The sequence below is a fragment of the Bison bison genome, unplaced genomic scaffold, assembly GCF_000754665.1.
Source record: "Bison bison bison isolate TAMUID 2011002044 unplaced genomic scaffold, Bison_UMD1.0 scf7180017864317, whole genome shotgun sequence".
Lineage (NCBI taxonomy): Eukaryota > Metazoa > Chordata > Mammalia > Artiodactyla > Bovidae > Bison > Bison bison.
This window is the reverse complement of record NW_011494889.1, coordinates 1881791-1894213: the sequence shown is the minus strand read 5'-3', so window position 1 is coordinate 1894213 and position 12423 is coordinate 1881791. Positions and strand designations below refer to the sequence as shown.

The 12423-nt window shown below is 51.7% G+C and overlaps 1 protein-coding gene across 1 annotated transcript in view; it reads left to right on the top strand.

Annotated features, from left to right (window-relative positions):
* CAPN8 (calpain 8) overlaps positions 1–12423 on the top strand; it is a 69163-nt gene that overhangs the window by 42505 nt on the left and 14235 nt on the right. The window contains exons 8-12 of the mRNA XM_010852838.1: positions 493–567; positions 1288–1448; positions 4497–4672; positions 8905–8916; positions 11836–12047. Of these exons, the coding sequence (XP_010851140.1) occupies positions 493–567; positions 1288–1448; positions 4497–4672; positions 8905–8916; positions 11836–12047 (636 nt within the window). The remainder of the gene's footprint in view (positions 1–492; positions 568–1287; positions 1449–4496; positions 4673–8904; positions 8917–11835; positions 12048–12423) is intronic.

The following is a 12423-nucleotide window of genomic DNA, read 5'->3' as shown; positions in this document are numbered from 1 at the left end:
GGGGCTACGTTGATGTGTCCGAGATGCTTAGCCCCTCTCACGGTATCTTCACCTCAGACAGATAAGCCAGAAGGATGTCTCCCCAACTGAGAAGAGGAGGAGGTGGTCTTTCTCTGCTGGCCATTCTCACAGCTCTTCCCCTGGACTTGCCCAGGCCTGTGATCCAGGGCCTGGGGGGCTGAATCAGACATGAATGTAGAACTTGGCTGGAGAGTGAAATTAGAGCAAAGCCATGGCCCAGGGTTCCTCCTGCTGCCTGTCTGGGGTCACCCTGCTAGTGCCTGTGGAGTCCCGTCCCTTCCCCAACCGCATCCCCTATCATCTCATACCCCTTGCCCACCCTCAGTCATTTCGGTATTCCCCATGTCTGGGGTTGGTGGTGGGGAGGGTGGGAAGCTGAGAGCTGCAGTAAACAGCTTGCTCTGCAGCAAGCTCTTCAAGAACCGTCACCTCTGCTTCCTTAAAACAACAACTTTATTCTTTCTTTCCCAGTGCACCGGAGTGGAATTACATAGACCCCAGGCAGAAAGAACAGCTGGGCAAGAAAGCCGAGGATGGAGAGTTTTGGTGAGAGGGTCTGCAGGAGTGCTGTCCTCCTGGCTGTGGGTTCCTTCCTGGATTGCGCATGGGCAGTTCTCTCTAGGTGTTCCAGGAATTCAATGTGGTTTCCTGCCAGGGGTCTTCTTTCTTCTTCCCCTTTTACTCCAGTAAAAGGTAGAAACCAAGATATCTGGGCCTCAAGATTAGCTATCAGCCTGACTTTCTCAGTTTCTGTATCTTTTCAAAGTCCAAAGTTTAGATTAGCATCAAAATACAATAACTTCCTTCACTCCCTAAGGAAGATAATAAGGACACGGTTAGACTGTGTGGCTTAGGGACCATCTCTAGGCTGGACACCAGAGTTAACCAGTCACCTCAAGGTGGTAACTTGGTTCATTTTACCTCCGAGGATCTCTGCAGTTTAGGGTTCAGTCTCTTTGCTGGTTGGTTGGATATAAGAGGGGAGCTTTTTAAGAGCAGAGATGCAAGCAATAGTGAGGAAGTTGCCAATACTGTACACTTTTTTCACTGCTGTTAAAATACCATTGTTTGGTAAATTATAAGTCATTTAAAAAGAAATACTGAGACATTTGGCCAATGATCACTGCGTATTTGTACTGTGGGGTGTAGGAAAGATTTAGCTGGCCCACAGCCTCTGCTCTGTCCTGTGCCCACTGGGCCACACTTTCCACCACCTTTCCAGCCCAGCTCTCTTGACCAAGAGCTCACTGATCCCTTTGCCTCCAGGATGTCTTTTTCGGATTTCTTGAGGCAGTTCTCTCGGCTGGAGATCTGCAACCTGTCCCTGGACTCATTGAACAGCGAGGAGGCGCACAAGTGGAGCCTGGTGCTGTTCAATGGGCGCTGGACTCGGGGCTCCACGGCTGGAGGCTGCCAGAACTACCCAGGTGAGATGGGGGGCGGGGAGGGTGATGCTGGGTCCACCTCGTCTTCTGTCTTGTCCTCCCTGGGCTGGGCATCCTTATCCGTTAATCTTGGGACAATGCCTTTGCACTCTGTCCTCCGGCTCCTGTCACCACTTGGTGGCCCAGACTCTTTCTGGGGCTTGGAGGCCAAGGCAGCAGGGGTGGGTGGTGACTCTGCAGCCCCTTACCTGCAGCTCGATCTCAGGTAATGTCATTCTTCAGCATATCTGCGTGTTCAGACTTTCTGTTCCACCCACCTGCCCCTTGCCCCAAAAGGCTATTCTTCTTTGTACTAACCGTGCACTTGGCATCCTGCACCAAGGTCTGTTGTTCTTCTCTGGGGCTTCCTCCATCTCCACCCGGCCCAGCTGGCTGGCACCTGGCCCACTGCGCCCTGGGACAGGTGCAGCGTCGCTGTGTCGGTAGACCGCATCCGAGTGGCTGTTCTGCTTTGTTTGCACCTAAGTTGGAGGTGGCGGGGGCCTGACAGCCTGATCGGGGTGGTCACACGCAGGGCGTGGGAATGGCCACTGTCCGCTCCCCCTGGGAGTCATCGGAGCACCCTCCCTGGTGGGGATAGTCTGGTGCAAACCACTGCTGCTGTGCTAACCTGGGCCCTTGTCCTATTAAAGGTGGGAAGCCTTCCCGTTGGCGGGAGATCACTAATGTCTACACATACAGGCTCCTCCTAGGTCGAATCACCTGAGGCAGCAGCAGAGGAAGAAACTCCGAAAAACAGCCCCACATCTCTCAGGAGAAATGAAAGAAAGCAAAACCCACCCTCTCCACTTCCCACCTCCCCAGGCTCCATGCTCCCTCTCCTAGTTTGATGTCGACATTGTTGATGGACTTAGATGTGTAAGCGCTGGGCCTCGTCCTCAGGACAGAGCTCAGTGCAGGCCTGTGCTCAGGGTGTGAGAGCAGCATTAGAACAAAGTCCCACGTGGGTGGAATCCTGGGGCTTGACTGGGTCTCTGGTTCTTTGTCCCCCTCCAACCTCAGCTCCCATTTCTGATGGCTGAGATGAACACTGAGCAGAGAGGGAGGAGGGAGTTCCTTTCCTGCCACAGTTGCTCAGATGCTCAGTCTAACGGCTCTGGGACCCTGGGAGGGTCATTTCCCCGTTCTAAGCTTCAATTTCCCAATCGTCAAAGTGGAGGGATAATACCAGCTTTTGGAAGTGCTTTGTAAACGGTGTAGTGTTATACAAATGGGATGTATTATTTTTATGACCCATTCTCTTCTTCGAGCTCCGTTAAGGAGTAAACAAAAATATGTAGGGATTGCAGTAATGTTGCATTTGGGAGAAATTAAAATATGCTCACCATTAGCAAGCTCTTAGAAAATGTGTTGGAAATTTGCATGGATCATTTTGGGAGCTTGGCACTGTAGGGGGTGCCTAAGGTATCTGTATGCATGAAATCGCGACCCCATCTGTGCCGCCAGCTAGCTGTCGAGAAGAGATGAATGGTTCCTGCCCTTTGGTAATGATGTAAGTACAGAAGATTACAGAACTGTCTCTGGCTCCTCTGGAGTCGGCAGATATTTGGCTTTAAAATCTACACACTTGTGTCCTTAAAAAAAAAATTGAAAGTGGAGGTTCTGGGAAGGTGGGATTGTAATTTTATTGTTAAGAAAATATAATAACCAGTGGCTGTTGGTCATTTGTGAAAGCCTTGTTATCTCATCAAGTTGGACCCTTATTTAGAGGATCCCTTCTTTTCCTACCACTCCCCCCCACCCCCTGCCCCGCCTGCCCCCAGGCACATCATTATTGACTTTATCGAGGCCCTGGCATGGAGATGGCCCATCAAGCCCGTCTTCCTCAATTATGTTTTGCTACTTGAGTCTGTCATAGAATTGTGTCTGCCCCTGGGTGACTCATTTGCTGTCTCTGTGCCTTAGCTTGTACAGTCGCTATTTGGAGAGATTTTTTTTTAAGATTTTTTTTTTTTATATTTGAAATGAAGCAGTCTTTTTAAAATATCCACAGGTGGCGTGGCAGACATGCTTCTTAATTGCCAATTAGGCTTCCCAGGTGGTGCTAGTGGTAAAGAGCCCGCCTGCCAATGCAGGAGACATAAGACACTTAGGTTCGATCTCTGGGTCAGGAAGATCCCCCGGAGGAGAGCATGGCAACCCTCTTCAGTATTCTTGCCTGGAGAATCCCATGGACAGAGGAGCTTGGTGGGCTATGGTCCATAGGGCCACAAAGAGTTGGAGACTACTGAAGTGACTTGAAGTGCTAGTCACTCAGTCATGTCCAACTCTTTGAGACCCCATGAACTATAGCCCATCGGGCTCCTCCATCCATGGGATTTCCCCGGCAAGAACATTGGAGTGGGTTGCCATTTCCTTCTCCATTGTACTCTTGAGGGAGTGTGTCTCATCACTGGCTGCAGTGCTGAGTCATCTAGAGGGGCCCCGGGGCCTCTGGACAGAGGATCTGTAATCAGGGCTGTTTCAGGCTGTGATCTGAAGCAGGGGCCCATCAGAGGGGGCTTCCTGGGGGCAAGAGTGGTCATCTTTACAGCCTGTCAGGAGGGGCCCCCTTGGTTCCTAGTCTTCACTGGACTTTTGTTCTCACCTGAGCCAGAGACCTGCTTATTCCCCAGACAACTCCTTCCTCCAGGAGTTGGGTTCATCTTCACAGGCCAGGAGCTGGGAACAAGGAGATGTTAACCATTTCCCCAGGAAGACTTGGCCTTCCCCAGAGGGACCTCATGTAGCCCTGGGGTGTCGGGACCTTGAATATCCCAGTCAAGCACCCAGGGCCCCTGGTTGATGAAATGGACAAGTGCAAAGTTTGCACACGCTGGGGGTGTGTGTGTGCTGGTATGTGGGGAGGGTAGGGAGATAGGAGGAAATGCCGACGACCTTGGAAAGCAGTCTTGCTGAGGCCTGCTTACCTGGCACAGTTTGGCCAGAGTTATGCTTTCTGGGGATGATCACGTTCCTCCCTTTCATTCTGTTCTTCCTGATCTCCTCACTTGCCTTGTGGGGAACCACCGTCTCCTGGATGACTTCCAGCCACTTACTGGACCAATCCCCAGTTCAAAATCCATTTGGACGAGGTGGACGATCACCAGGAGGAGGGCGTCAGTGAACCCTGCTGCACGGTACTGCTGGGGCTGATGCAGAAGAATCGCCGGCGACAGAAGAGGATGGGACAGGGCATGCTCAGCATCGGCTATGCTGTCTACAAGGTACTCCGCAGCTGGGGTCAGCCATCATGGCACACCTAATGTCTTTGGTCGGAATATTTTGGCCAGCAGTTGAAGTGCATCTTTCTTTTTGTTTGGCTCTTCCTAATCAAGCGTTCTCCTTGCTCCCCTAAAATGCTTCTCTCAATGGCCTTACTGAGGCCTCAATTTCACAATTAGATATTCATTCCTTTGGCTTAAATCTCTATTATTAACATCGAGATGTGTAATTCATTAAACTTTTCCCTGTCATTGCCTATTCAGTGTAAACACACTTATTAGACTTTTTCCAGGTATAGGCTTCTCAGGGTACAGGAGCCAAGAAGGTGACACAGGAGTTTGAGGACATCACAGAGTAGGGAAAGGGAAGATTGTTATGGGAACCAAAGACAAACACCCTCCTCTCGGGGTAACCCCAAGACACTTGCTGGGACACACCAGGCTGGGGTAAAAGGAGCCACAGGTCATTTTCAGTTCTGGTATCTCTGGACTGAAGGTCATAGCTGGCTCTTGGCCCAGGCTGCAGTGCCTGGCTTAATACCCCAGTTTGCCCTGGTAACCACCTCAGTATAGATTTCACAGCCTCACAGATACGTTCGAGCAAGACCTCTGGGTCTTGATAAGCCTAGCCAGGATCAAATTGGAATCCACTTTTTAATACAGGCAAAGACTTTCTATAATGAATTCTGGAGGGATTCATGGTGGTTGTTTTTATAGAATTTTGTTAAAAATGAATTTCTTGGGGAAAATACAATTCTTTTTTTTTTTTGAAAATACAATTCTAATCAGAAGGACCAAGAGCTGGCTGGAGGCCCAACACCTCAGTATAAATTACTGCATGAAAAAGAAGTATTATAATAAGAAACCAGTAAGGAAAACTGTGACTATTAAGCTCATACAACTTCCAGCCCCTTTCTTTCTCTTATTTAGGAATTTAGGGCTTTAGAGTTTAGGGTGTGTGTATTTTGTGTTGGAGAAATGGGGAATTGAAAAATAATTGCTGTTTGATGGCTGGAGAAAAGAATTTCAAATAAATAAGCTCCAATTCTATTCCAGCTTAGCCCTTCCACCTCCACCTAGAATGTAAGTAGCACCCAACCAGATTCTTTTTTTATAGAAAGTGAAAGTGTTAGTCACTCGGTCACGTCCGACTCTTTGTGATCCCATGGACTGTAGCCTGCCAGGCTCCTCTGTCCATGGAATTCTTCAGGCAAGAATACTGGAGAGGGTTGCCATTCCCTTCTCCAGGGGATCTTCCTGACCCAGGGGTTGAACCCAGGTTCCCCACATTGCAGGCAGATTCTTTATCAAAACTGAGGAAGCACTTACCCCGTGCATATCAATTCAACCCATCTTTAGTGTGTATCCACCAGGTGCCTTGCTGAAGGCTGAGATGCAGAGGAATAGCACAAGGTTATTGCCCTCAAGGTGCTCATAATCTCAAGGGGAAAACCACACACACACCACTAACTGCAGGGTGGTCAGATCTGCTATGATGAGGACCTACACTGTGGGCTGAGGTCTCCCCACAGAGGGATAGCTTCGTGGAGAAGACTTTGATCAGGGCATCAAAAAATGAGCTGGATTTCAAAGATGAATGAGGGAGAACTTTCCAGCCACAGGGGACAGCATGTGCTTCTTGACAGCAGGAGACAAAGTGACAGTTTTGGAGAGCGAGCAGTAGGCAGGTATGGCCGAAGGGTGGGCTGCAATGGGGACTGTGGCCACCAGCTGTCATCCACAGGCTCTACCAACTATAACAGGATCAGAAAAGCTTTCTTTCTTTGGAATGTGAGCTAACACACGGAAATAGCTTTGTGGGCATGGCATTTGCTCTCATAAATAATATATACAGCATGTCAGTTTTTCAGACATCAGTTTATAGCTGCTTTTAAAATAACCCCATGTATGTGATCCGTGGACCTGCTTATAGCCAGAGCCTTCTAATCTAGAGCATGACACCTGTGAACACAAAGTTTAGGGTTAGGATGAGGGCATGTGCAGCGCTGTAGGGATGTCTGAGGGTGGAGGCAGTGTCTGAGGGTGGAGGCAGTGTCTGAGGGTGGAGGCAGTGTCTGGGCTTGTTCAAAGGACCTGGTGTTGGACAAAGGGAATGCAGGGGTTGTAGGGGGTACTGTTCTCTGACCCTTGGAACTGCCTCCTCTGGCTTTGAAAGTATTAGCTGCTGAGTCGTGTCCGACTCTTTGCAACCCCCATGGACTGTAGCCCACTAGGCACCTCTGTCCGTGAGATTCTCAAGGCAAGAAGACTGGAGTGGGTTGCCATTTCCTTCTCCAGGCGATCTTCCTGATGCAGGAATTGAACCCTCATCTCTTACGTCTCCTGCGTTGGCAGGTGGGTTCTTTACTGCTAGCGCCACTTGGGAAGCAGCCCCTCCTGTCCTCCCCTTTCTGGCTTTAACTGTCTGTAAACTGGAGTCTGGCTTGAGGTTGGAAACTTGACACTGATTGAGAAGCGGCCAGAAAGCCCCGAAGGCTAAAGAGCCCTGCTTGTCTGGCCTCCATTCTCTCCCCTGTTATCTTCCTGTGGTGACAACAGGCTCCTGCCAGGCAGGCCTGTCATTTGCATTCAAGATCCTACGTTTCAAAGGTGACTGTCCCTTTTCATCCATCACTGGGCGAGGCTGGCCTTGTCTCCTGCCTGGATGCTGCCTGGCTAGCTGGATGGCTCAGATCCTGTCCAGAGACTCTTGGCTGTGGATTCAGAGCATATTGCCCCCGGCGGTGGGCGGGTTAAATGGAAAGACCTCTGAGGTGGTTAAGGGAGTCTCTGCTGAGGGGGTGGTGAAAGCAGTTAGACAGGTACTACGAGGCAGTCCCCTGAGGACCTCTGCTCTCCCGGACAGCCAGGGCCTCTGCATGCGACTCAGCTTTAGACGCAAAGTCAGAGGAGTGACAGTGGCCCCAGACTTTTCCACCTCTGCTGCTGATTATAAACGGGGGCTCCAGAGTGAGGATGCCAGCTGATCCAAATTTCCTTTTTTTCCTTCAGTGTTGGCAGTTGCCCACAGACCTAAGCCACAAACAATGCCCTTCCTGCTCTTCTGGTCTAAACAGCCTGTGTGGCAGGGGCAAAGTTGGGGGTTGAACCTTCTTCTCTATCTGGGCACATGGGGCCTCCCACTCTGCATCCGAGATTTCCTGTGGGCATTATAGTTTCCAGTTGCAAATAATAGACCCAACTAGACTAGGGGCTTCCCTGGTAGCTCAGCTGGTAAAGAAACCTCCTGCAAAGCAGGAGACCTGGGTTTGAGCCCTGGGTTGGTAAGATCCCTTGGAGGAGGGATAGGCTACCCACTCCAGTATTCTAGGGCTACCCTGGTGGCTCAGATGGTAAAGAATCCACCCGCAATTCAGGAGCCCTGGGTTCGATTTCTGGGTTGGGAAGATCCCCTGGAGGAGGGCATGGCAATGCACTCCAGTATTCTTGCCTGGAGAATCCCTATGGACAGAGGAGTCTGGTGGGCTACAGTCTATGGGGTTGCAAAGAGTTGGTCACAGCTGAGTGATTAAGCACGCACACAGACTAGCGAAAAGGAATCTACCAGTTCATGTAAGCAAACCCAGAGAACGACAGGAATGCTTGGGACAAGGGACTTGCCTGCTCTCAGGACCCTTTCTGTCCACATCTGCCCTCTGGTGTCAATGCCATCCTCCCGGTCTAGCTTTCTGCACAATCTCCCTAATGTTGTCCACATAAAAGAAGAGCCTTCTTCCCTTAGTTCCAATTTGAAAATCATAGAGAAGTCTCTGATGGACTTGACTTGGGTCACGAGCCTCTTTCTGGACCAATCCCTGTTGTTAATGTGATTAAATTATGTCTTGACTTGAGTGACACCCTCTTCTGGACAAGCCCTTGATCTGGAGGCCAGGTCTGTAGGCCTGTAAGATGTTAGTTCTCATGTAAACCCCAAGGCTATTACTCTTAAAACATTTGGGATCCTGGTAGATTATACAACAAGAAAATTAAGTAGAACTCCTTTTTTTTTTTTCCTTTCTTTCAGATTTCTAGGGCTCAGTAGTCTACAGATGGTCTTGCTATTCACCAATGACTTTCCAGGTTCAGAAATGCTGATGAGTCTCTCACTTTAGCACAGGCTTCCTCCCAGTGGCCCAGGACTGCACAGTCTGTGCTAGATGTGGGGAGGGACAAAAAGGCACAAGGGGAGGGGTGAGGAACCCTTGGGTGACCTGCTCTTTTCTCCTTCCCTGTAGATACCCAAAGAGGTATGTTCACGCTGATGGAGATGTCCCCTCTTTGGTAAGGAACAGCTGGGCAGCCTCTACGGATAGGCACCTGGCGACATCAGCTTCCTCTGATGGAAGCTGGCTCTCCCACAAACCAACTCTACAGGATCTGGTGAGCTGGTAACCTTGAGACCTGGTAAAGATACTTGGGACCCACCCTCCAAGAAGGGCACAGTGGTAACCTTTGCCCCCATGTGCCTGGTGCTCTGATCCAAACAGGATGACTGTAGCTCACTCAGGCTCCTGTTTATCTAGCTAACAGGAATAAACGCCCTCATGTCTGATAAGAAAAGGAAGCACCAGTTTTATCTTTTTGGCTCCTGGCTGTTCCCGTGCTCCTCAGTGATTTACAGCTGGGTTTGAGAGAAACATCATCAAGGTCTTACCGCTGGGGTTTCCTGTTGCCGTCCCAGACCTCAGCCAGCAATGCCAGTGGCCTCATGGGCAGGGGCTAGCAGGGCACACTTATAAGAGTGCCTTGTCCACACAGCTGGTACCCAGTCAGGCCCCAGCTCATCCCAACCCGGCAGGCCTCCCCTCGGCTGCATGCTGGGGACACCAGGGAACTCTTAGACATCTCATGCCCGAGCAATTATAGCAGAACCTCTGCGGTGATTCCCGTGTGCAGCTGAGGTTAGGAAATGCTTCTGTTTGGAGTTCCCCCAGCCAGTCTGTTATTCTAGTTATGTAAATACGTTTGCCTGCTGTGCTTACCCCTACCCCCCGGGTTCTCAACCTTGGCCACCTGGTAGCATGTGCCAGTGAAGCCCAAGTTCACAGGCTCCAGCCCATGCGTTGTTCCAAAGGTGCTGACCACTGATATACCCTGCCCGCTGACTCCCAAATGCATATTATTGGTTATGGCGGTGACAGAAAGCGGGTATGGATGATTCAAGGCAAGCCCTTGTCACCACTCAAAAGTAAATAAACTCAGACTTGTGTTAAGTCTGATGGGTGGCGATTCCCACCAGAAATGGCCAGTTCCTGGGAAAGGCCCCTCTGCATGCCCGGAGGAGCCTCTACCTGCAGAGTTTCCCTGTGCCCTCTGTGTGACTCTGTGGATCCCGTGATCCCCAAGTGCTGTGGAATCTTTGGTCAGTGGTTCCAAACCACTGCTCAGAAGCCCCTGGGGGTTTGTGAAAGCATTAGCCCGTTGCCCCCCACCCCAGAATCTCTGAGTCTGTAGGTCTGGCGTGGGGCTCAAGAACTTGCGTCTCCAATGAGTCCCCCAGAGCCGCCCATGCTGGTCCTGGGCCCACACACTGGTGGCTGGGCCAGGCCACGGGGAGGTGCGAGAGCCGGGGGCCTGGAGCACGTGTGTGTGGAGTCTCCAGTAAGACGGAGGGGTGCCAGCTCCTGCCTCTGTGTTCTCCACCTCTCACTCTGGCCTCTCGAATGAGGCTTCTGTCCTCTGTCCCAGCCCTCGGTTCTTACTAGAACTCAATTTGCCTTTTTCCCAACACAACCCCCACCCCCACTTCTACATTACTGGTACCTCCCCCTCCTGATTGCTGTCATCAGGGATGGCAAGAATGACTTTTAGCCCAGTAATGCTTAGTCTTGGCCAACACCTTGCTGGCATGCCCCCAGAGTATAAAAATTTTCAGGGAGGGATCCCAAGGCTGTGGCTGCCCTTGCAGCCAGGTCATCAGGCACTCGCTGGTGTGTCCTGTGGAGTCCTGACCAGGGCAGTGGGGGCTGGTGGCCCTGCCTTCCTTCTCTGTTTAGCAGACCTGGGATCTAAAGAGGCTCTGGTGACCATGAGTGGACACTGTGACTCTGGGGTGGGCAATCCAACTCCGGGTCACACAGAAGTCACTGCCCTTGTAGCTTACCAGCACCTGCCCTCTGCCACAGGTATCTTGATGAAGATTGATCATAAAATACAGTGCTAAGGGGAGGCTTAATTACAGCAGTAATAACATGAGCGCCTATGTTTTCGAAGCACTCTGCAGCCACTAATTAGCTGGTGTCATCACTCCTAGCCTCCGCCTCCCTCCAACAAACAAGTGGGTCATGGGAGCATCTTTTCCCTCAGATGAGAGCCAAGGCACCAAGGGCGGTCTGGCTGTGGCCGCCCCCTCTGTCTGCCTCCCTGACCGTCCAGCCTAACGCCCTGGTTACCTGGCAGGGCAATTTTCCCAGCCAGATAAAGATGAACAGGCCCTACTGGCTGCTGATGCTTGAGAACTGGGATTAAAGCCACAGGCCTGTACTGGGTAGCTCAGAGCCACTCCCCAGGTATAGATGCAGAGAAAGAGTCTGTTGGATTCATTGAGGGGTGATTCACAAGGACAAATATCCAGAGAGAAGCCAACCACACAATGGAGACCCTGTTGACGAACCTTTATTTAGCTGGGAAGAGGGCAAGGGGTCAGGCCAAGGTCGTGTAGTCAAGGTCAGTGCCTCGACCGGGCCGGGCACCCAGAAGGTGTTCAGAATACACCTGCTGATGGACACAGGGTGAGTTTGCAGAGTCCAAGGCCTATGGATTCTCAGTCAGTCAGTTCAGTTGCTCAGTCCTGTCCCACTCTTTGCGACCCCATGAACCGCAGCACGCCAGGCCTTCCTGTCCATCACCAACTCCTGGAGTTTACTCAAACTCATCTCCATTGAGTCGGTGATGCCATCCAACCATCTCATCCTCTGTCGTCCGCTTCTCCTCCTGCCCTCAATCTTTCCCAGCATCAGGGTCTTTTCAAATGAGTCAGCTCTTCGCATCAGGTGGCCAAAGTATTGGAGTTTCAGCTTCAACATCAGTCCTTCCAGTGAACACCCAGGATTCTCAGCCCAGGGTTAAAGATCAGCGAGCCCAAAACCAACGCAATAGAGCCCAGCTCCGCGGCCCTCATCTTCCAGGATGTGGGCAGACACTGACCCTGACGTTGCTCTGCGCAGCTGGAGAGTCACACGGACGCGCACCTGGGCCGGGACTTCTTCCTGGGCCGCCCGCCTGCCGCCCGCTCCAGCACCTACGTCAACCTGCGCGAAGTCTCCGCGCGCGTGCAGCTGCCCCCCGGGGAGTACGTGGTGGTGCCGGCCACCTTCGAGCCCTTCCAGGACGGCGACTTCTGCCTGAGGGTGTTCTCGGAGAAGAAGGCCAAGGCCCTGTGCGTGTCCTTTCCCTGCGGGCTGGTAGCGGGGGCCGCAGAGGGACCTGGCCCCTCGAGGGTGCAGGGCGCCGTCGGTGTGTGGGACCCACCCCCAGCCTCCGGAGGAAATCTGTTGCCCCTGCAAGGGTTCTTCATTAGGGGGGCCCGCTCCTGCCCCTCCGCGTTGGTCTGTAGGACGGGGAGAGTTTTCCTTCTAAAAAGATCAAGAGGGGGCATCAGTACAGCTGGGTGAAACCATTTTCCTCCCAGCAGGGATGGGCGCCACATAGAGGAGGAGCTGGGTGAGACACTGCCTCTTCTCTTACACTTCTCTTACACACCACACACTCATACTCTACATACACACACCACACACTCATGCACATGCTTCATG